Source organism: Argiope bruennichi, chromosome 8, assembly GCF_947563725.1.
Source record: "Argiope bruennichi chromosome 8, qqArgBrue1.1, whole genome shotgun sequence".
NCBI lineage: Eukaryota > Metazoa > Arthropoda > Arachnida > Araneae > Araneidae > Argiope > Argiope bruennichi.
Genome location: NC_079158.1, coordinates 130994163 through 131020587, shown reverse-complemented (window position 1 = coordinate 131020587; position 26425 = coordinate 130994163). Strand labels below are relative to the sequence as shown.

Below are 26425 nucleotides of genomic sequence, written 5' to 3'. Positions count from 1 at the left end.
TGGTTAATGAAGATTTACTTGTGTTTTCTTTTCCAAGCTCTATTCAGTTTTCCTCGAAAATCGCCCCAGGAAGTAAAATACATTTTGAGGTTAAAGCTAAAATTATTCTATATATCCAGGTCTAAATTCCTCTGCCGTCTAAAGGCGTTGGACTTCGCTTCCCAAGTCCATGAATATTCAATTGATAAATTTCATTGGAATGTATAGATTCAAACGCAATGAAAGGCATCATCACTTAACTTTTTACTTACATCAAGAACAAATGCTGTACCAATAGTTTTTTTTTTATTTTGCTTCAATTTGATACAATACTCTATCACTAGACCACTAAGATATTTCTTCTCATCCTCACAAAATTTTAACTAATTTATCTGTTTTCTTATTACTCTTCTGAGATCTTTTTTCTAATCATTTTGGATGCAAATATAATGGTAAATTCCTTTATAATGAAGAAATATAAGAATATTTAAGATCAAGAGCAGTTGAAAATCTTTCTATAAAGTCTCTGTGATATCCAGATGCCATAAGTCAGAAAATACACATAGTGATTTTGATACCAGTAGCGGCAAATGACTCTCTGTTGCTGAATACAAGAATGTCAGAGAGACGTGGCTAACCTGTATAGGTAATTCGCATCGAAAAGCAAAATACCTCGATGAATTTAGTATGTGATATTTTGATGCCATATCCTCGAAGAAGAAACAAAGAATTCTCGTTTATTTAGTAGGATTCTTATTTTAAAAAGAATTTTTGAGACTCCATCCTCTCAAAATAGGAAGCATCTGTTAGCAATTTTTCTAACAAATTTTCAATAAGGGACTCATTGATCAAATAACTGATCTGAACTGCTTTTGTCTTAGTATCATTTTCCCCATACCGTTTTCTGATTTCCCCCAGATGCAGGCAAGCGATGTTATAACCAATGAGTATCATTCTTCGAGTTAGATAAAATTTCGCAGCCAGAATTTACTTCAATCGATCACATTCACTCGTGGAAATCTTAGAAATGAATGAAACAAAATGAACAAATGATGAGAACATGTGAGAATGGAAATATCTAATTTTTCTTTAATGTAAAAATTTACTCTTTATCAATGTACAAGAAACGCATTTATTGGATAGTATTTCATCATTTATCAAGCAACACCACCCATCTCAATTTTTCAGATTTTACAAGAGAAAATGGATTTTTTTTTTTGCAACTAATAACCAATATTTATGGTTGTTTTATCTTCTGGCATGAACTTGAGACCACATTGTCATAGCAAATGTGAAAAAAAGGAGAAATATTCAATGTTAGTTGAGAAAATTTCGGTTGAAATTAAATTGAATAATGCATGTGATGTTGCTTTTTAAGTGAGTTCTCTTTATATCCACTTTGCCAATCATATTGAATCAAAATATACACATTCTAAATTACTTTGATTATGTGCTTAGTCATTTCTACTTGCCCCAAGGAAGATATCCTAGTTTCAGTTTAAAAGATGATAACGCTTATATTCTCTCTGCAAAGGTGAATGGGTAAATTGTCCATAAATTGGGCAAGATAAAAAGTACGGTTCAGTCAAGGTTCGACAAGGTCAACTGTCGAACACAGAGCTGCAATATTTTGTAGGTTGCTGATTTTGAAGTTGATGCTTCTGGCTAGAAAAAAAAAAAAAAAAAAGAAAAAAAGAAAAAAAAAAGCAAACTGTTTACTTATACTTTTTTTTTTGGTTTCAATATGCACGTTATCATTTTTATAATGAAGAATAAGTTTTATAAATAATATAGATGATTGACATCCGAGCATCAGGGCAGAACATTACCATGCCGGGATGTTCTGAATCGCCTTTCATTTTTCCGGCAATTCGCGATCTGGCCGATTTCGGGCTTTGGCCGTAACATATCGAAATAAAACAACAGATCCACTTAGTTATACGATATTATTTTGGCATTAATAAAAAAAATGACATAGAAATCATAGGAAAATAGTTCATTAGACTCTCATCACTTATTTTTTTTTTTTTTTTTTTAGTTTTAAATGGTTTAAAGACTTCTTTTTGGATAATTACCTAGCATTCTTTTTAAAAAATGGTTCAGAGAACAGCAATAACAATAAGTGAAAAGAGAATTTTGGAATCTAACATAATATATTTAATAAAAATAGATCGAGAGCTTTCATAAGACATGCAAACATTTTTAATAACGTATATTGTAAATTATATCCTTTTGTTATAGAACGTCGATTAACAAATGAATGTTCATGTTTCTCCGACTGGTATATGAAACTATTTAATCGTTTTTGTTTTTTTTTTCAATGGGATACTTAACATCTTGACCTGCAGAAATGGCTGACCTCCCGATACTATTTAATCGCATACCATCTTCTCTGTAACATGACCTCGGCGGAGCCACAGGTCTCGACGCCTCGAGGTGTGAAATCATTAATCAGGCTCAGGCTCTTGTTTAATTACTTCCTGCCCGCTCTAATTATTTCGCAGGTCCATACCGATGCCATCTGCCATCAAAGGAGCGAACATCTCTTCTCAAAAACCAACTTCTCCGGAGGACAACAGATGGCTTCCGAGATCCAACAGTTGGAAATGGATACCTGCATTCTATTTGTTCTACTCCCGAAGAGGACACTGGGGGTCGCTTGTCAGGAGGGAAGATTAAGCGATTCAAGACGTGAACCTGCTTCTTCGGCGGAAGTCTCTGGGGTTGGGCAATTTGCATGGATGGTGCGGATTCGAAGATGAAAGGAAACCGGGGGATGCATGAAAAATTAGATTTCCTTGATTCGGATGCAAAATGTAATTTGATGCTGAATCGAATAAGTGAATGTCGATTTATTTTGCGCTGTGGGAAGGCTCAGCGGGGATTTAAGCAAATGATGAAGCATCTCATGAATTGCTATTGGTGGAAATAAATTTTACTGGTGTCAAGGAAGACGTCAATATTACGAGCGAATACAGATGTTTCATCATATATTACTTTGATCTGGAATGAGTTTTTAAATGTCGACAAATTTTTAATCTACTTTATTCATTAAAAGCAATTTCGGTTCAATTTAGATGCGTTTTATTCTGTGTAGGTTTGATGATAAATAGAAGAATACTGATGGTGGAATTCTATAATATTCAGTTTCTTTTCATGCAAAAATTTAGGATATTAAAGCACGGCTCTTGTAATTGTGTTCGTACGTCAATTTTAAATAAGAAAATTAATTGAGGAAAAAGAATTTTACATTTACTATTTGAAATCATCATTGAAAATTTAAAACTTTTGACAGGTGCTTAGCAATACATGAACATTTTGAATATGATTTAATAAATATTCAGATGTTTCGAGAAATGATTATACTACAAATTTCATCTCTTTAATTCGTTGCATTTATAAGTAATTGCCTTCATATGTAACTGAGAGATAGACGCAAAAATGTCCTCATATATTTTTATATGAACCGCTTTAATGAAATCTAAAATTTTAAATACATATACATTTCGAATTTTTTTTTTCATAAATTACAATATTTTCATGTATTTGAGAAAATAGGAATACGTTTGGAAAAAAAAAAGATGGAAGATAGATCAGACATTTTTATTGATCAAATGCCGTATCTCTATTACAGTTACTTTGTAAACATTTCTTAAAGTGCAGCCATACAATACAATAATTTCCATACGAAGTAAGCCTTTTACGATTTTATTTTCATTTGTTTATGACGTTATCTCAAAATCTCGTTTGAAAATGAAATACGACACTTTTTGTGCCGTCTTAATTGTTTGTGAAGCTTAAGGATTATCAAATGACTTTTAGACAATCTTGACTTTTTTTACGGATCAGCTAAAAAAAGAAGGGGGAAAAATAGGACTTTGAAAAATGAAATAAAGTTTAGTGCATGTAATTCTATTATTAGAATTATTGTTTCTATAATATACTATGGCTCAAAATATCTGATTAGAAATAAAATAATCAGATAAATAAATTTCCTTTCTGGAGAGATAGATATCTATGATTTTTCGACATTATTTCCTTTTGAAGAAACTGGGAAAGGAAATTCTCCCTAAGAAATAAAAGGAAAAATAATTTTGAATAAAACTGAATCATTACTTTGTGATCCATCAAGCGTTCATGAAAATACAATTTTTGTGTAGATTAAGCTGTACTCATGCAGTTCATTCACTTGATTCTATTTTTGTCGATCATTTTTAAATGAATCAGTTCATGATATGTTGTATTTATTAAACATTTATTTTTCAAACAATCAATCAGCAATGGGAAGTAAAACAAAAGAATATTCATGACATTTTGTGACAATCGTTCATTCATAAATTTTCATTTTGCCCCTCGTACTGCTTCGTTTTGACTAATAGGAAGAGAAACTCTCACCTGGAAGAGAATTTATGCCTTTAAAGTATTTGACGGTGATTATCAGTTTAATGCGCTCTCGGTTTCATCACTCAATGTGTGTTGAGCGGAGGATTGAAAATAAAATGCAGCAAGAATGAGTGAATGAGAATTATTCAACAGCATTCCATCACTGTTCCGTCGAATCTATGCGTCGTTTCATTTCAATGATCAGATGTGACTTTTCTTTAGGGATATTAGAGAATCATAGTTGCAACAAATGAAATAGATAGAATTCAATGCTGAGCTGATCCGACACTTTCTTAAAGAGAGTGGTGATCGATACATTCTTACTAATGGCGAGAGTTATCCTTTCTTCCTACACCAGTTTTTGAAGAGTGGCTCATCCTATATACACATGTAAAAAAAAATCGGTCATTTTATTTCAAGCAGTAGGCTTGCTCATAAAATGTTTGCTGAAATCGCTCCATTTATTTTTATTGTTTATAAAAAATAGTTTCATTTCTTTATCGAAAATTGACGGTATCAAAAATTTACGAAATTCTCTTTGAGATCCTATTTGTACTTATACCGCGTGTTTAAATTCTTAGTACTTCATTAATACAATATCTACTTTCAAAACTTAATTCTGGATTCGATTATTATCTCTCAGCTATTAGATTTGAAATAAAATGGAGATTCAAAGTTTCGAAACCAAATAAGAATTTTGATATAAATAAGTAAACAGACATACCATTTCTAAACTGATTGAGACGTTATATATCATGCGCACTGAAGTGACCTACTTGCATTCCTATTTAATAGTCTTCTGATGCCTGCCCTCAATGATATCGTGTTTGATAGAAAACTTGTTTTCCATTTCAATAAGTTGTTTAGGAAAGATGGTGGATTGATTCATTCTGTTATTCAGAACCTCAAATGATATATAAATTGTATGAAGAACTTAAATATTTTTTTATCCATTACTTTAAGAGAAAAATGAATGTATCTGGTGGAATTTGCCTATTTATCTCCCAAATATGGAAGGAATGAAGAGGATATATTGTCACAGCATAGTTAAGATAACATGATGCTCTAGTTGTATGTTGTCTTACACTATATCATATTATCATATGTTCACTTGTATTTGCCACATAAGTGCGAAATGGATTCATGTCATTTTTAAAAGCATTTCAATAAAATAGAGTAATTGTACCTTAAACGAGGTGCCAGAAAGTGAGATCAAATTTCCACCAGCACGCAGTTCCCGTTTCGCCTGAATGCAATTCAAAAACTGTATGCGCCGTCTATTTGATGTGTTAGTTGTGCGACTAACCACAACAGATTTGTCTGATTCGGAAACAACAGCTTAAGGTCGCCTCTATCCCACCTACGTGGCTGCTCAGACCACTTGGTGGGATACTCGGAATACATCTATCGACAAGTATTCTTTTCAGTGTGCAACAGATGGTGAGCGGTCGATCAGATGAATCAAATGTATGCGTAAAAGAGTCTGTGTTTGTATTTTTTAGGCGTCAGGTGAACTTTGAATTGTTTCATTAACTCACATAATAACAAAAAAAAAAGTTTTCATGATTCCACCGAGAAACGACATTTTATTTCGATAGGAGTTTATTTTGCCTGACAATATTATGCTGCATTTTTTCGACATAGTCGATCAGAATACTATTATTTTCTATTTGAAAGTTTTCAGTGCTTTTGAACTAACATTGGTAAATTATATTCTAAAGAATGAAAATATGTTTATGTCGAAATATATTTAATTTCCTGAAGGTTTTTATGCATCGCTTAGAAATATGAATCACCTGATCCTCCTGCGATACGGGCGTCGGGAGCGCCCATTGACCTGCCAATTCTCCGACGTTTGAACTTGCCGCTAACTGCAGGAAAATACATTTTAAAAAATAATCTTTAGAGACTGGATATAATCTGTAAATTGCGACAGGAATCAATCAAAAATCCTTCAAAACATTTTACAGGGTAGGCTGTTAATCCTAGAGCTATTAAATTTGGCAGCGATTACTTCAAGATTAGTTAGTGCACATTAAGGTTGGAATTTTCAAAATTCAGATTTTATTTTTTATTAATTAAAAAACTGTTAGTGAAATAGTGCCTTTTTTTATATCAATAACTTACAAGTATATTATTAGACATAAAACATTTCTACGCAGAATTTTTACCTGTTTTCCAATGATGTAAATATTATCATCTACATGCATATTTAACAATTTTATAATTTTTTTAAAATTATTCAATTTATAAAAATAATTACATACATGCACGTTTTCTGCTTCTAATGCCTTCTTAATGAAGATTTTTTGTACTAAAAAATGTTTGTATAAATGTATATTTAACTATGAACCATTAACTATGACTGAATATTTAGAAGTACTTTTATTTATAAATATTCAACGTAAAATGAGTACAATATGATTCTGCTATGGAATCATTCAAAATATACTAACTCCCAAATTTCTTTAATAAGATGGTTTAATCAAACCTATATTTCAATAGTTTAAATACTTTCCTTTTTTCAGCTTTACATATAGTTTTACAAAAATTTTCTTATTTGGTAAAATAGACTTTAAAAATACTTTGTTTTGAAATTCTACTTTCAGTTAATTTTAAATGAATCAATAAATAGGACATTGTAAGTAAATTATATCAAATATTATTCTTATTTTATTTATTTAATTATTTTGCTTTAAGGTTTCAGGGTCATCTGTCAAATCAACTCTTTTATACAGCATGCAAAAAGAGACAAAGAAAAACAAGATATGCATCGAGAAAGTAGACTATATATATATATATATATTATTCGACTTGATTTTATATATTTAAATTTATGAAATGGGAAAAATAAAATAATTCCCAAAATTGGTTTTGCTTGATATGGCACTTATATTGTAGAGATAGATAAAAGTTAAAAACAATAAAACTGAAAGGACGGTATTTTTTTCATCCGTATCATACTTAATAAAATTATTAAAATCATATTTAGAAAAAGACTTTTGATTCCGGAACTGCTTCGAAGAGGTTCACAATTGTTTTCATATTTTTCTTCTATAAGCGATCATAACTAGAAAAAAAAAGACACTAAAGGAAAATCATATTTAAAATGTATTCATCCGTTTATTTTTTTAAATTTTGAAAGCCTCGACTGCATTGAAAACATTACTTCGGAAGATTAACAATGCATTTTCTTGAAATTTATTATGCCTGTTTCCATATTTCTCACGCTTCCATTGTTAAACTGGACACATAAAACGAGTCCATGTTTGAACTTTTTGTATCAACTTCTTTGTTCTATCGTGCTTTATTTACTCACGCGTGACATCGACGTACGTGAGGATCACACCTCTGTGTTCATCCGGGGCAGCAATTTGCAGAAAGATAAGAAACGTAACAAAAATTCTTGGGACTCTTTTTCTTAAACAAGAATCTTCTCCTTTTTTTCCTTTTCAAAAACTCTCTATAAAAAGAAAAATTGTAGATTAATGCATCGCATAGGAAAGAAAAAAAAAAGCGTCACGATTTGAGGCAGTTCTTTTGTTATTAAACCATCCCCACTTTTCAGCCTCGGAGCCATGACAGTAATTTCGGGAATCATAAATGTTGCTGCTGAGACAGTTCTCTGCTTTGGGGAGCCTCCACGAGTTCACTAACATCGTTTCCAGTATTTTCATTACTGATGAAAGTAAAATAAAATATTTGGAGTATTCTTTTTCTAACATCTGCTTTCTTTTTGGAGCTGCCGTTCCATTTAAATCACGTTCTTTAATTCTTATCGTCTAAGAAGACGAAAGCTTAAATATTTTTTTTTAATTTGAGGATTCTTGTTCATGTAACAAGCCGAATTGGGCTCCAATAATAACGCTTTGGGTGCACATTTATTTGAATTTTTTGCATTTGAAGCCTATTTCATTTTGTGGGCAAGTAAGAGCAGTAGATTTTATGCAAGAATTAATTTATTTCATATATATATATATATATATATATATATATATAATCGTCTCAGTTTCAATGACGTATCAGAACGTCATGTGGGTCTTTGCCCAAACAAATGCATGCCGTACTGATACGTTCAAATGTACCTAAAATGTTAATTGAGTTTCTTTCAACTGGACATCAATGCATATGAGTCCTTTGTATCTCCTTTCTACAGAGTCATTTAATGTCCATGCCATCGTTGCGTCTACGAGGATAAAATGTTAATTGATAATACATACCTCCTGGATAATACATACTTAAATGGAATTCAAAAAATTCACCTCAGAATTTTTTTAATGAAAAATACTTTTTAGAATTAGCAATTTTTAAAATTTACTTCTAATTTAATGAAGTAAATTAGTTTAATGTAGTTTTTTCCTTTGCGTTTAATGTAGGTATTTTCAATACCTACAACTTTTTAGCTAAACTTCTCTCATTTTAATAGCTTTTTATTTAATCACAAAAAATGGGTGTTATAATTTCTCCTTCTTATCCGGTAACACATCCGGGAAAAAATTCAGATCCCCTCCGTTCTTAGATGTTTTTTCTGCATTTTGTTATTTTTCATGATAAGTCGACTAGATTACAAGGCCATAGAATGCTAGATCACCTTAGAAATCATAGCAGGCGTCAGCGCTACTAATGCACCTGTTGTATCCTGTAATATGAGTATGAAATTTCATATTATCTATCATATACATATATGAATAATTTTTTAGACCAAAATTATGACAAAGCCATAGGATCCATATTTCAAGTCATCGGAAATGGAACTAAATGTTAAAGACTTGAAAAAAAAATGGAACTAAAATTTTTTTTTAAAAATCGTCATTATTTTTACGTTTATTTTTTAGATCGACCATAGACTTACTACTTTTATTTTTTAATCACCTTTATAACCGTGACAAATTCTGGGATGCAATCTAATAAACTCTCCATGTATGATAATGTACACAACTTGAAAAGAGCAGCATTACAATTGATCTAGTGCATACGCAGACGGAGAAAATTCGGATTCCTGATAAGAAAGAGTGAAAACTTGGAATTACAATATAAAGTGAAGTCTTTGGATTTTGAAACTGCAAAAGCATTGACAATTAAATTTTCACTTTTGATAAGCAATCGTAATGCAAATATTATCTAGATTAAGAGCCTGTCATTTGTATTTTAAAAATAAGAGTGCTCAAATATTTTTTTAAATTATCATTAATAGATTATCACTTTTCCTATTTTGCATTTTTATTCTGTGTGTACTTGTTAACGAAGGAAAGATTTTGTCATGTACATAGTAACGGTTTAAATAATTGTAGCCGAAATGCGATAGCCAATTGAAGAGTTTCAAGAAAGCTTTGCTTGCATATAATCAATCTATAATTCTGAATGAATGGTTCCCATTTTTTGAACGCATAACCATTAAAACATAAGATGGATTTTCAAGAGGAAGATAAAAATCATTCTTAATTGTGAAAAGTTCGATTAAAGTATGATAAATGGTAATAAAACATTGGCTAAGCTATATTTAGCCACATGCATGCCAATTTAAATTTTTTTTGGAAGTAACCTTATTTCTTACAATTTTATTAAAATATTCTTATGTTTCGTAGTTTGAGTTCAACTAAAAGTTTGAAATTACTGTATAAATTTACATGGATATACTTCAGAATGCAAAATAATCCCAATGTTACTTTATTCTTCACAAGATTTCATGTTTAAAATTTAGTCCATTATTCCTGAATTTGAAATCAACTTCATTAAATCTGCACAGCAACAAAAAAGGTTGAAGTGTTTTGATAACTGCTATACGAAATGAATCACTATTTAGGTCAGTTATCATTTTGTTCAGTATGATTGAAAATGACATTTCCACGAAATAGCGAGTAGGTGATACCACAAGGAAAAAAATGGTGCGAAACTTCATCATTGCCTTCGTAAAAGCTATTCCATTTACATGCCTCGCAAATGCCGAAGCATCTTCGCAGAAAACATGTTTATCAAGAAAAGAAATTCAATTATTTCCATCTTGACCATTATCCGAAGCAGTTAAAAGCACGGCAAAAATACACACTCGCGAGTTTACAGCCGATGCGAATTTTAAAGTTGTTAAACATCCGATTTTACACAAAAGGCAGGAAGGAAAAAATATGAGTTTCATTGCCGACGGTCGATTCCACCTCTTCCCTCCGCCTCGCGAGAGCGCGTTATAAATCGGCCTCACTCAGTTATAAATCGTTTCGCCTGCTCGAAAATTAGTTTTACAGATGAGATTTCTTTTCACACAACTTTTCCTTCCCCTTCCTCCCGTGCTCGGTTCACAGTTAATTGGGCTAAATGACAGACTGTGCTGGGATATAAATGGCGCAGAAGCAAGGACTGCAGCCAATTACATTGTTTCGACGGAAGGGAAGAGATGCAGAGCACGTACCAAAAATCATGGCCTAGCCCAAGATGTCCTCTGCTTCTTCTTCAAGACTGCGTTATTAAATAATAAGACTCATAAATATTAGGAGCGAAAAAAAACGAGTTGTGGGTATATATTCCTTGGATATAAACGAAATACCGCGTTAGGTGAGATCATAATAGAGAACCATGCGAGAAAAATTCTGGCTTATTCTTGATATATTACTACAAAACCAAACCAAACTAAAAAAAAAAAATTAAAAATACATTAACAGAAGAGTTGACAAGATGACATTAAAAAATGACAGATACTAGGAGAAAAATATATATTATGTAAATATATTCTATGGATGGAATTGGACTGAAATGTGTAATTTTTTCATGAAAAATTCAGTATAATCTAGGATTATGATAAAAACACTCGGATCAATGACCATAGAAGGAATCTTTCAAAATTAGTGTACCAGTTTTCTTCACTAAATTTCGATTTTCGAGGTTTTCACGTTACAGTTTCATTCAGTATTATTCAGAGGTTTGAGCGCTAAAAGCGAAATATCACCACAGGCTGCTGACTGCAGTCATTTTGGTGTTTCGCGGCAATCAAGGATTCGGAATTTTTTAAGAATTTGCCACTTTATTGCTAGTTTCTTTTCTAAACGATGCCGTCATCTAGGCACTAAACGCGAAACCCTTCCTCCCGACTTCTTTATTTCGAAAAAGAAATCTGTCGTGAAAAAAGATGAGTGTGAGTGAAATATACTGTCCACGAATTTTTTAAGGAACCTTCCGATAACAGTAAAACTTTAAAAACTTCATCGTTCATTGTCGGCTTTCCAGAAATAATTTTTATCCTTTACTTCTTTTCATGTGAAATAACAGGAGAAATAGTAACATTACGAAAAAAAAAGAAAAAAAAAAAAGGAAAATCCCCTGCTTTTTTTCTATTCAAATGACTTAACTTTCTTCAGATGAAAATTCGTGCCTGGTGAGGATTTTTGCAAAACTTTCCAAACCGTCCTTTCCAGATAATAAATCGCAAATTCTGAATTCTTACTGATACAACCTTCCTGCTTTCATCGCACTCTTTTCTTTTTTTCTTTTTTCCATGTTCATGCAAGAGGGGTAAAAAAAAATTCAAAAAGACATTCATAGTTAATGCTGTTTTTCAATTAGCAGATTTATGATCTATGAGCTATGCAACTGGAAAAATTGAATTTTCAAGCGTTTAATGCGTTTTTAATCCGCCTAAATCTTATGTGTGTTATTTGCCATTTTAGAATGAGCAAACTACAATCCATGATTTCAAAAAAAATTATTTGGAAAAATGCAGTGTAAAATAATCTATTCTAATAGCAAAAAGTAGTTGCATTTTTAGATAAACCATTACACACATTCTTAGATATTTAACAAATATTGGATCAAGGAAAAATATTTTCCACTGGAACGATATTCTCAAGCTGCTTTTAATCCGAAGTTTTTTAATTACCATTCGTCGGGAATTCAAATTTTTCTTTAATCTCTCGGGTTTCTTTGCTGAAATCGAGGTCAAAACTAAAATTTGTTATAAATTGTTTTTATTTTCTGATCTCTTTAATAAATTAAATACATTCCTGGCTTTTGCACAGCGTGTTTGGTTCATTTGACTACACTTTTATAAAATGTTTCACTTTAATTGTTCACTTTTATAAAATGCTTTGAACACATTGAATGAGGCGCTTGTTGTTTTACGAAAGGTTTCATTGTATAATATTTGCATTCAAAATGATATATATAATTTGTTCATTAAGATTTCTTACATTGATCCAAATTATTATTTTGAAACTTATTAAAATATTTATATTTATAATTATTGTTATTTCATATATTAAAACTGCTTACTCAGTATTTATTTGCCATGTATTTCCTATTAAAGCTCTTGAAAGTTAAAATTTTCTTGCTACTTTTAACTCAAAAATTTGTAATTTTCTCCTAAATTTATTTTTGAATCGGTTTTTCTTAATTTGAATTTTTAGATAAGAATGAATTTTTATTTTGATCCTGTGAACTAAGAATTAGCGAAACTCTATTGTATCTTTCAACTAACATAAAACTATTGTAATTTCTATCGAATGACTAGTGTCTAGACAGACTCCCGTCCCTCCATACACATACTCTGCTAAATGTTGCAGAGCTAAAAAGCGGCAAACTCTGATTATAATTCAATATCGGCCTGTCTAGTTTATTATCGCGTATCTTTGATATCGATACAGCCCATTGATCAGCAAAACAAAAAGGCATTAAGGGGCATCCATCTTAGTCTGTCGTTCCCTCCCATTTAAATACAGGTGAACACCCCTTAAGAAAAACACTGCACACGACCTCCCCCCTCCCAAAGTTTTCTCTCTCTCCCAGTCATTTTGAAGTTATGCGCGTGTCTTGGGCGGGGAGACATTCCTGCAGAAGAGAAGCAGAAAAATACATTGATAAAAAAACGAGATTCCTACATGCAGCTGTATCCTTGTCATCGGAGCCCTTCAATCGGTGGATATCTTTTCCTGCCTTGTCCGTGATAAGGGAGGTTTGGCGCAAGATGAGCTGTTTGGTCCTATGTGTGTGCACGGAGTTGGAGGGTGTTAAATTGTATTTCCGGATATGATTATCGATTTGCCAGCGATAAGGGTGCTGTGTGGAGAAATGATAAATAACAAATTGACATTTATGAGTTTCTATTATATCAGTTTCAATTTCAGAAAATGATTGAATCTATTTTCCACTTTCTCGTGCGCGCAGGATACAGAAAAATGAAGATTTTGAGGATCCTCCACGCTTTAAACATCCTCGAGTTCGAATTTTTTTTTTCTGGAATTAAATATGCGTGTTTTCCATTTTTTATGCAATCACGTTCACTCAAAAACGAATCGAGTTAAACAGATGAAATGTAATATACAGTTTTTTTAAAAAAATTTTAAATTTATATTTATACTAAATTTTTAGACTTCTAAGGGATGTCTATCTATGCTGTTTGTCCAATAACGTGCTTGGGAATACAATACCTCAGAAAGCAAAGGTATGGAAAAATTAGTTTTTCATCTGTTGTGATTGCCCGAATTGTAGAAGTAGATTACATTTTGGATCAGTTATATTTGCGGTTCGATGGCTTGCTTACTTTTCTGTACGTGAGTATGTGAATGCCAAAGAAAAAAAAAACAAACAAAAAAAAAAAAAAACGCAAGAAGATGTTTTATTTAATTTTAGTGGGTCATCTTTACATTAAAGCTGTAGATACGTGTATAAATTTAGAGTGAATCAGACCAAAGGTGGATTATTTGTTTGTTGGTCTATCTGTGAGTATTTTTTTATTCCATAAATCAAAAAAACATAACAATTAAAGAAATTAAATAATTTTATATTCAGTTTTCATTTCCAGAATAAAAATATTGGATCTGAAATTGTATTTGAATCGTCCAAAGTGATCCACATACATATTTGATTCTCTTCATAATAATCTGAAGCTAAACATAAAACCTGCTGTAGTGTATTTGTAAACACACCTGAAACTTTTCGGTTTATTATTAGTTTATTTATTAGCTTATCAGATCAAAGCATATTCAGTTGTTTATAGAATAGGGAAACAGCATATCAGTTATTTCATACGTTTAGAAGGGTGGAGCATTTTAGCATCATTTATAAATCATAATTCATTTAGTTATTTGAGCATTTGCATCTATTTGTAAGTCTAGTTTGAAAAATTATCGGAAGGAAAATTGATCTTGAAGACAACTAATTCTTTTAATTTCAATAATCATTTTTGACTCCCCCATCATTTATATTTTAAAAATAATTTGCAAAACAAAAGAACCCTTCCCCGTAGTCTTAAACACTTACCGATTTCGCAAATTTTTATTTCATATTAAATTAGGACCTCTAATAGTGACATGAATCTCATATCAAATCAATGAAGCTCTTCTCTTCACTATCCTCTATATCTGAGAGAAATTTCAAAAGCATTTTCATTGCTCATTCTTTGTTTGGAAAATTCTTGTGATAGAGTTCCTCAATCACAATCACTAAATAAAACAGTCAATGTGTACAGATTTTGCCAATTTCAATTTCAAATGGAAGCTTGTGACTTCCTCATTTGTCAGCAAGAGTTATTTGTCCTTCCACATCCGATTTCAAGAAATATTGCAAAATAAAACTTAAAAAGAATTCCGAATTCAACTCAAAAGAATTCCAAATTGGCCGAAATCAAAGACCGATTTCGGCCAATTTTCGATGGCATTTTATTTTGCCAATTTCCAAGTGTAATTAACCAATCAGAATGCTTCACCATTACCATGCAGTCAAAATTTAAAATAGTATTTTCATATATTTTCAGAAGATGTATTTCATTGAGATTCGTCGACGCGATTACATTAATGTCATTCTGGTGGGAAAAAATGCCTTTGGAATGAGATTATTTTAGTCATGCCAACCAGCCTTGATTAATTACATTTTATCCCAACAAATGTATAATAAAAGAATTCCTACAGAAATATAAGTAAAAACTGCACAGTAATGATAGAGTAGCCTAATTGGTGTACTGTATTTCAAAGAGGCGAAATCGCCAAATTGGTAGTAAAAAGGGGCGAATTCATTCCAGTTGTTGAGGCTGAGGACTGAGCCAAAATTTGATTTTGCAGATTCTCTCAAAAGAACAGGTAGATGATCACAGATGACTTATCGAGGGGTCATGGTAAATCATTTGTAATAAATATTTTTGCTATCGGTTCAATGTTTACGGCTACCAAACTCTACTGCAAGAATGCATTATGAATTTTTTTTTTAATATCTCTCTCAAAAAACGGAAACAGAGGTAGGCGACAGTGGACCCTTTATGAATCATATAGAGGCCATGAGCTTTCCTATGAAACCAGAGGTAGCAAATTCTTACCAGTGGTTAGAACTGGACTACTGGTTCATTTGTTTTTGTTAACATTTTAAATCTTTGTAATATGAATTATCCTATCCAGGATAAAATAATGAATCGCGGATACTTTTGAGTAGATTTTATTGCTTCCGTTGTAAATGCGATTTTATAAAATAATTGATTTATATCATTTATTACATTTTTTTGAATATTTTTTAACATTTTATATTATTTATTGAAATTTTAAAGCATACTCAGGTAACTTTGAGATTATTTTATTAAACCTTATTTGAATTTTCTAATTACATTTAAGTGTAATCAGAACTAAAAATAAGCTTTATATTTTTAATTCATAAAATTAACGTACGTATATTTTTGAGGTACTCAAAAGTTTTTGTGGATTCTGGAAAAATCTAACATTTTCCAGTTAATAAATTCGTAAAATGTGATAAAAGTGTTTGGTTTAAGTTATATAAGATTGAAATCAGACTATCGGACGAACCATGTCCCAAATGGTTTACTCAGAATCATCTTTTAAAAACTAAATAAATTCAACGAATCATTAAACGGTGCCTTTACTTGAAATACCTTACTCATTTTATATTTTCATAAAATACAAATATTTGCATTTATCTTCATGAATTTGAAATAAATATTTGATAAATATCGTAATGAGTTTGGGATTTCTTATTACAAACGATTGGAACGATACGTTCATTGACAATTTGATCCATTGTTTCGTGAGAAACGTTTATCTGGATGCTTGTTTTATGTTTATAATTTGTTGAACATATGGCGACTTCAATTACGTCTAATTTATAAACGTATTCAAGTGCAAATGATAAAAAAAAAAAAAAAAAAAAAAAAAAAATGTATAGATGGATTAAGCAAGAATTCAAGACTACGCCATTCAATATTGTATGCACTCAAAATGAGTAAAAGCATGAAAGGAAAAATTGATATTTATAGAATTTGTAACTTTTCATTCTATATGCTGTGAAAAAAATTATTTTACTTCAAACAGAATTCTTAACAATAACTTCCTTCTTAGCGGCACTGCGGCTCCCCATTATCCAAATAATGTTGGTAATACATCTAATAGGAAATGAGGAAATATATACAAAACGCATTAAACTAAATAATCTTCAATTCATTAAATGAAATGAAATAAACTTGTTTCAGAATATTACAACCACTAAAAGTGATATGTAAAAGAAAGCCATTAAGTAAATAATGAATTAAAATCATATTTTACACACGTGTATTAAAATTAAGTATGAATGTTACAATCTATATGACCTTAAAGAATAAGCTCTTTCGTTTAAAAGACATTTAGTACAATGGACCATTATTTTCGACATTTATATTGACATTTTCGTTGTTGTTTTTTCCCCTTCGCAATAATTGAATAATTGGAGATTTCTGTAGTTTGAAGATGAAAAACTAGATTTAGAGAATATATTATGAAGCTCTTTCCTTTCAAATTGAATCATTCAAGGATTTATATAAAGAATATTTCAAAGAAAGGTATTAAAATATTACATTACTTAAGAAGTAACAAACATCGATATTTTCTTCGGGAATAAATATGACTCAATCCGTCTTTATACAATACCGCCTATACAATAACTCATCTTGCAATTATTAAGTATTCCAAAAATTCATATATATATTTCTACATTGCCTAAATTCTATATAATATTATCAGAATAATGTATAATATATATTGTTTTTTTTTTTTTTTTTTTGCATTAAGTAAATGTCATTTGCATCTTTTTGACTTTGCTTTATACAGCTCGATAAAATTATGTAATTCCAGGTGAGTTCTAAATTGGATGATTGCTTTATACTATTAGACTTTTTTAAATTTTGTGAAATAAAACGTAATTATAGAAACGTGCAAAGAAAATTACATGATGAATTGAAAAATGTTCATCTTACCTTGCGAAAATATGATTACAGATATTTTTATTTATGGAATAAATTCACATAAAAATAAATTTTTTCGAAACCGAAAGATATCGGCTCCTGTATCGGATTTAAGAGCTAATTTTATATTCGAATTTCCTTTCCGACTCCATTTTCGTGAACTGGTGCTGCCATCTATTAGAAATGAAAATTAAGAGGAAAATATGCAAATACACAGATCAGAGCTCGTTCCATCCATTTCATGCATTTTTTAAAAAGCAAATTTAATAACAATTCTAAATTTCCTGAATTGTTTTAAAAATTGTGAAATAATAGATAAATTAGGCTTACTGATATTTTCGCAGTAGTTCATGACGACTCAACAACATTTAAATAGGGAAAATAGCAAAAATGACGTATCCGAAAATTCATATTTAGGGGGGAAAAAATCACAATTTTCATCAAATGAGGAGGTTAGTGGGTAATTTTTGGCCTCGGAAACAAAAGAGATTCGAGTTGGAAATCCAATTTCACCTGAGATGCATTTCAAATAAATCTGCACGATAAATTTGACGGCGATCAAGTGTCCTCCTGCTAGTGTGTTGCGGACATTTGGTGAGGGAGGGTGCTTGCTCATAACCATAGTTCAAAATGGTGCGTGCTTTACCTTACCATAGTTCAAAATGGTGAGTTATGTGAAAAAAAAATAACACCTTCCGTACTGCTTTGAAACGGGACCTTAAGCATATTCAAACAAAACTTTTTCAATTACACTTTGAGGATCCATTGCGAAATTTCTTTCTATACAGATTTATTTCAAAATCGGTGTTTTGTAATAAATCTAGAATTGCGCATGTATGAATCCAGATCTGGTAGTGTGACGGGATGAGTATTATGGCGATATTCATCGAATAAAATTCATTAAAAACATTGCTTTTTTTTTATTTGCTTTGCGATGCATCTCTGAGTTTATCTTCGAAGTACCTGAACGTTCTAAACACTTTGTTAATATCGTCCCATTTAATAATTCTTATCTTTCTTTCACGTGTCCGAATAAAATGACCAGCTATGGACAGCGCAAAAAAGGCCGTTTCTCAGAGCTGACCGTTTTTTTTGAGTTTCAATCGATGTCAGAGATTTATTGGCCTGCCATTTCCTAAAGATTCTTATCTCTAATGATAGGTCTGCTGCAGGTCATTTCGCAACTCGAGTCTGCATCTCGATTGCTGGGAATGGAAATATCATGATTTCTCCGAGCAGGAAGCTATTAATAGTCTGCTTGAAGAACAACTGTACACAGAAGCAATTTCGATTCGATAAAACTAAATCTTCGCGATAAGGAATTTCACAAGAAAAAAAAACTCGTATAAAACTTAACTACGTATTTAATTTATATTTAAAATGATGCATCTGTCCTGTATCGATGGCGGCACTAAGCTTTGATGGATAAAGATCTAGTTCAAATTATATCAGAGTGTGCTCAAAGGGTTCAATTCGTTTTACTAGAGGATCCATTTTTTTGTTGTTTTTTTATTGGTAGAAGTAGTTTTTGTGTCATGCGAAAGTTGTTAAAGAGCTACAATGAGTGCGCTACTTGAGTGAAATGTATTGGAGATGGATACATTCTTTTTTGGGTTGTGTCTTACATCCTATCCAGATGTCATGTGAGATGTATTGTTTTGTAATTAAAAACAACTGAGCTGTTTACAAATATCTATAATTTTCTTTAAAGGAAAAATTTAAAGAAAACTTTGAAAAATATTCAGAAGGAAGGTGAAAGCTTTGTTTGGGTGGGTACGTAATAATTTCCCATCGAAATCTTCCTTGGTGAGACGGACTGCATACAATTTCACATATTATGTAAGCATTCTACACGCAGTCCGTTTTTTGTCGCAAGCAAAGGCAGTCATATTTCATAGAAATTAAGGAGCGGACAAAACGGACTAGCATCCATATTTGCGAACGCGCCTTGCAATGTTCGCTGTGAAATGAATGACAGCATGGATGCTGCTCATTGGATCAAAGGAAGTGAATCATACGGGGCAGTTATTATGCACCCAAACAAAACAAAGCTGAATTCGGATTTTCGAAGATGTTTTGAGTTGCTCTGTGTGACGGAGAAATTCGCACGAGTGAATTAATTTTATTTAAACTGATATCTTAAACCTTTTCTAAAATGAACCTGGTAAGAAGAAAAAAAAAAGAACTTTCTAAAATTATTAAAATGAAAGAAAAATGCATGGTAGTTGCATTTGTACATAAAAAAAAATGACATTTTAAAATGATTTAAAATTTATTTTTGGGCATATAAATTTTTGGAAGTTATCTCGAAAACTTCTCACCATTTTTAATGAGTTATAATTCTAATTAAATATTTAAAAAGTCACTCTAATGTGTGTACTCACACTTTCCGAAATTTATTTATGCAAAACTTGGTAGCTCTCAGTCAAATTGCCTGTGACTGTACATACTATATCATGCTATTAATAGATATAATTTCTGCTTAAGTTTTTAAGGGAAGCGAAGTAAAATGGATATAGGTTTATTAGATTCTTTTACCAATTTCTGTTTGATATAAAATTGGAAGTAAATCATCCATTTTGGTGTAAGAATCGCATTCGAAGTTCTAATCATTCATTGATTTTTGAAAAAAAAGTGAAATGTTCGATTTAAAAGCTTGGACCAATAAATTGTAAAGCCATATAAAAGTAATATCTATTTATGATGCAATTCATTTCTGTATCTACAATACAATACAACTCAACTCTTCTTAAGTTTATCCTTCATTAAAAAATGATGAGATAGAGTTTAAAGTATGCTCTCTAATTATATTCGAAATAATGAAAATGAAGCTACATCTATAATCATAACTTCACGGGATTCGAATATGCAGAATGAACCCGTATTAAAGATATCCAGCTCAGAACTGCTTCAGAATTGCTGACATTTTATATTTCTGTATCATATAGAAAAAAAATTAATTTTTTTTTCATTAAAAGATTTTAAAAGATGTTTCTGTTTGATTATTAGAAGTGAATGCGTTTGTCAGAAAATCGAAACTTTGGGAGAAAATAATAATCGGCGTGGATATATAATTTTGCTAATATCTGCATTTATTGATAATGTCAATGATTCACGTTTTGATTTTATTTTACTAATATCTTGCTGCTGTAGTTTGTTTTAAATTTCCTTTTTCAAACATCTCCACCATACTAAAAAGGAAATAGTAGTTATCAGATTTTTATATTATTGTCCTTTCTTTTATAACTACATTGACTTCATCTAATTATCTGAAAATAAAGAATTTTTCTTAATAAAAGATGACTTCTTTTTTTTTTTTTTACTTGTTAATACTAGATAAAGATGAATGTTTTCACATTTCACTTGAAATCTAACCTATAATTAAACGTGAATCTTCTAGAAGGAGAAAGTCTTGGGTAACAGAACTCATTTTGATTCAGACTAGAGTGATATTTGGAATGTATTCTTGGGGTTCGTAACCTTTCCTTTCCTTAGTAAATTGCCGGCCATTCATCCACGTCGAAAGCTCACAGCAATTTAGACAACTGTTGCAAGAGACGAGGTTATTATCTAAGGGGTATGCGCTCCGAATATATTTTGTGCAACGGGGAAAAAAGAATTCCACAAACAAACCAGAACCTCTTTTTCGCTGTCACCCGGTACCACAGTTTGGTGGAACCTCAACAAATGAATCATAATTACACTTAAGTAAGAAGAAGGCACAGCGGCGTTTTTAACAAATAGCACCGGTAATTCAAAAGTGTCCCTGATGTTGAAACAAAAATAAAAGGAACAATAAAAAAAGACGAACAGGACAGTTCCTGTGTATCATTTCAAACCCATCCATCGTCTTTTTCGACGACGAACAGAGCAATTCGCGAACATTTTTTCGGAACTGTAGTTTCACCTAACTCTGAATAGGCGTGGCATTAATAATCTCTCTAATAACAGGTTAACTTGGAAGCTGAATCGGGGTGGGGGATAAACAAAAATCGAGGGGGGAAGGGAGAGTGTATGAAGATAATGCCGTGTGGTTTTCCGATCTTCATAAAGGTAGGAGGGAAGAAGAGAATCGTTTACTGCTGGCAGAAACCTGTTTAGGGAGTGGGGGAAGGGAGGGGATGACACCGAAACAGTGGTGATTGTTTCTGCAAAGCTTTCAGCATGCATGCAGTGTTGTGCTTGTGAATTTAGTTGCTTTAATTTATGCGAGAGGGTTTGTTATAAACATAAGATCATCGCAGGGGGCGAAAAGAGGGAGGGAGGATAATAATACAAATGGCCGCACCTGCCGTCTGGGAGAATCGTTTTAAAGTAGCATCGGATGCCAAACGATGTAATCGGGTTTTCGCAATAACACAGATCGACTCTTGTCAGAAAATAAGAAATAACAACAAATGTAAAGTGTTTTAATTTGAGAATAAAACTCAATGTTTGAGTTGAGTTGAAGCAGGCTATTCACTGATTTGATTGTTAGAAATTATTTCCTTACAATAAAACCATTTTTTGTGAGAAAGGGGTGGGTGGGTGAATAAAAGGGCATTGCAAATTCAATGCTCATTTTTAGATTTTCAGCTATAAAAAGCTTTGGCACCTAATGAATAAATGAGCTTACGGGCTCGAATCCGGTCACTAAATATCTATATCCAGTGATAAATGTCAATAATAAAAATGGTACTATTCTTTACGAAAGATATTTAGAGATTTTTGATAGCAAATTACACCAAAATTTATGCTATGAACAATATAATAAATGTTGATGCAAGATTTCGAACAGTTTTGTACAACTGCATTTCTGATATTTCACTGAATAAGAATTTTTAAGATTTAAATTGTCCGAGAAGAACCTGTTTAGAAGCCACAGGAATGAATTCGATTCGCTCTTTTGTGCAAACGATATCTGGGCTAATCTCACCTCGTTTCATCTGTTCCGATATCGGAATTCAAATTTCAAAGATTGCAGAAAAAGGATTTAAAAAAAAAGCCCTCCAGAAAGGCAGAATTTAAAATCTGAGGACATAATTTTAAGAGAGCAGCGAACACTTTCAATTATAGAGTTTTTTCCGAAAGCAAGTCTTGCAAATCAGTAATCTGAATTTGAGGCAAAATCATAATTCAAGATAAAATCGTATCATTTAGAGGTGGTACATAGTTTCTTGTTTCATAAGAAAGAGCAAAAACCAAAGTTTCTTTGAAGATATTTTTACTGATTATGATGTAAATAAAAAGCAAGTAAAATATAGTAACAGTATAAATAATAAAATGTGGCTTGGAACAGTTCATTAAAAAATGTGCTATGTGAGAGAATATTAAAAAAGTTTTAAATTTATTACTATTTCATGCTTATGTTTCTTAAAGGTCATATTAACTATTTTTATATTTTTGGTTCCTTTAATGATTTTTTTTCTTACACTTTAGATAAGTGTTGTAAATTGTTTTTATAACATTTATTTGAATTAGTACTTACAAGCTGATATACATTATTCTTATGTTTCCGATACCTATTTTTCATGATTTATCTGAATATTTTTTTAAGTGTTTCTTCCATTAAAAAAAGTTAGTTTTAATTCATTTTAAAGAATAATTCATTTCTAAGAATTAATTCATTTTTAATTCATTTTCATGTTAGAACTACCCTCAGAAGTTTGTTTCAGAAATAGTTTTTATGGAAATTGTTTCTTCGTTGATTATGGGACTCAAAACAATTTAGTGGCCAAATAATAGGATTTCTGCTTTTACTCAAAATTTAAATTCTTAGCTTTGTATAGTTTTGATTCACGACATTTCAAAATTGTAGAGAAGAATAAAGAAAAAAAAATTTCTATTTCGCTGAAATGTGCGAATTTTAATGAAGAAAAAAAGTGATTAACATCCTTTTAAAACATTCGACAATTCACTAAATATGTTTTTAGATTGCAGCATTTGTTTGACTGTGGTTTTAGATTTCACACCATTTTTTTTCTTTTACATAGTTATTATCTTTCAATACAAATGTGCATTAACTAAATTATGTGAATTCATTAGTGTAGATATTTCAATTCTTGCCTTAATTATCGATTGGCATTCAATTGCAGTTAGTCCCTTGCTTTTCATGTTCGTTATCCATTTTGATTGCAATCTATTTACTCACACAATGATCCTGAGCTTTTATATACTTTTTCTGCTTCTTAGGAAAGCAAAATGAGTTTAAAAAACTTTTAAGTCTTTAAAAATTTTAAACTGCTTAAGAAGAACGCAATGAGTTCAATTATGAGCAGAATACACTGCGTTGCCGAGTATGTCTTTATATCCATTAGATGAGCCGTCTGTCAAAATGTGGCATAGGTAACTGGAATAAGCATTGGATACACTGAGAGCTAAGAAACTGACACAAAATTAAAAGTCATATTTATGTCCGTGTATTGTCACCTGTATTTCAAAACTCGATTTCAAATAGAAATCATAGCTGATATTGTTCCTTAAAACCTGTGCTTTCAGCTTCAGCTGCACACGGTGTAAGCAATTTCAGTAATATATATATATATATATAACCGTATGTTTATCTGTTTGCTGCTTCCTCCCCTCCACCTTTTGTCTCGCAAAATGATAATAAATCGTATAAATTTTAAGAAAAAATTCCGAATGACGTTAAATTAATTTTAATTTTTGACGCTACCGCGCTCATTTGAACCTCTTTTAGATAGCATAGTAACGTGTTTATTAACAGAATCTTGTTCTGTTAATAAATGTGATGGGTGAGACTTTTGGGATGAAAAGTGATCACAAGCGGCACGTTAAATAGCTTTGAGAAACGCAGCACCTTTCTTTGACTGCCGGCTATGCAGAAACGACGTTCTCTTCTTCCTCCTATCCGTCCCTCTGCTCCTCCCCATTTGATTCTTCACCATCCCCCTCGGCCAGAGGGAAAGGGGGAAGGGGAGGGATGATCAGGAAGGGAAGGTATTGGATGATTCGCAGCGGAGAAGGTGAGTTCTGTGTTGCCTGACGCGTTTTCCATCCCAAAAACTCTATTCAACCACTTGTTCCCGCAGGCGGAAGGAGTCCTCGTGTTTCTCCGCCGGGTGCCCGACACACTCTTTTTGTTTTGTTTACTCCCGGCCTAGCACGGATTTTTTTTTACTCCGCGTGCAAGCATTTGATTTCCTAACTTGCCCCGAGCAGTACAGAAGGTGGGCCATAAGGTCCGAAGACAGTGGACACTGATCTGATTTTTATCAGAAATAATCACCTTGGATAAAATGTCTTTGATTTTACCAATTTCGACAGAGGTAAGACGTTTGGTGCAACTTTTGTTAAAATCGTCTTTTTGGTGAGTGTTTATTTTTCAAAAGTGGAGAAAAACATTGAAGATTAAATTTCTTTGGATTCGTTTTTTTAATGAAGAAAACCAATTTTAAATATTGTAGCATAATATTGAAAGTCTGCCGTTGAAAAAATATTCACATCAATTGGGTACTGCTACAAATAATTAAAAGAAAACCGATTAGATGAACGCATTTTCAATGGAGGATCTCAATGCAAGTTCTTTTTAACATTTGTGTCAAATAGCCGATTTCTGCTAATATTCAAGTTTGTTATCCGAGGAACTTTGATATCACAGCAGCAGAGGACTTATTGTACTTTTACATTCAACGCACTATAGTTGCCATTTATTGCATGGAATCAATTAAAGTGAAATCTGATTCTCGATAATTACCAAATATTACCAGCGAAAAACATCTATCAGGGGAAGATAAGGTGTTCCCGTTGCGCCAACTTGTTGCAGATCTCGTTCCGCGGGCTATCCCCCTTGCTCCTGGTCGATCTTTTCTTCAGACGATTCCCGGCATCCTCCATGTCGGGTTGAGACCTGCACAGATCCCACATTGGCCGAGGTGCACCCTGCTGGAGAATCGGGGGACGAAGCCCCCCGGGACACGTGGGAGATGCTGATGGCCCAGTTGCAACATCAGTCGGACATGGTCATCTCTAGGAAAGGGATGGAAGGGGAGGGGATGACGCCCTTCTCGCCAACTCAGGCCATCGCGGCCAAAACGGGCATCAGCCGCTCGCAGTTCTCTTTGCCCTATGACGCTGAGGTATGAAGACATACTTTTTTATATTCCTTTTTACTTATTTGTTTGAAATTTTCAATCTGTAGTTTTAAATATTTTTCATGGACTGACAGCAATTAAACTTTGAAAACTTCCCCCGATGGAAATGAGTCTCTTAGTAGATAAAAAATAAGTATTTTAATTATTACGATTATTTATTTTATTCTGCTGAGTTTAATGTTATTTGGATTTTTAAATATTTTGCGAAATTTTGACAAAGTTCTGATAAAGAATTTTTTAATTTCTATCCATGGCACATTTCTATAGAAGGAGATGCTCCTTTCGTTCTCTTTGTAATGGGTGAAGAAATGTTCACATGCGTCTTTTTCATTCTGAAGTTTTATTGAAATTAATTTTTCTGTAATTAATTCATATGCAGTTTCAAATATTTTAAATGGATAACGAGTTTCGGTCCATTTTGTACATACGAAAGTTCTGTTTAAACCTTGAAAAAATTCTCTCGTAGATTTTTTTTTTCTTTTGTAGACTTATAAGTGTATACAAATTTAACGTGTTTAAGTTCTTCGGGATATTCGACGTTATTTTATTTTGTCTATTTAAATGTTCCTCTTCTCACATTTCTGTACTTTATTATATTCCAGTAAACAAAAGAACATTTTAAATTCATGATTGCTTTACTCATAATAACAGAATGCTTATGTTTATTAAATTCAGTTAATAATATCTGAACATTTTACCTCTCTTTCACAATTTTTATACACCACAGAAATAGCTTTAACAATTTAAAGTTATTTGCTTTAATATTAAAGTAATT

At 31.8% G+C, this 26425-nt stretch overlaps 1 protein-coding gene across 4 annotated transcripts in view; it reads left to right on the top strand.

Moving 5' to 3' along the window:
• Nucleotides 1–26425, top strand: part of LOC129981807 (transcription factor AP-2-beta-like) — a 256095-nt gene that overhangs the window by 139580 nt on the left and 90090 nt on the right. For 2 of the 4 annotated variants that reach the window (XM_056092825.1, XM_056092824.1), the window contains exon 1: nucleotides 24607–25635. The exons of the other annotated variants lie outside the window; for them this stretch is intronic. In XM_056092825.1, coding sequence (XP_055948800.1) covers nucleotides 25483–25635 — 153 coding nt within the window. In that variant the 5' untranslated portion in view covers nucleotides 24607–25482. Of the gene's footprint in view, nucleotides 1–24606; nucleotides 25636–26425 lie in introns of those variants that run through there. 4 annotated transcript variants of the gene reach the window in all.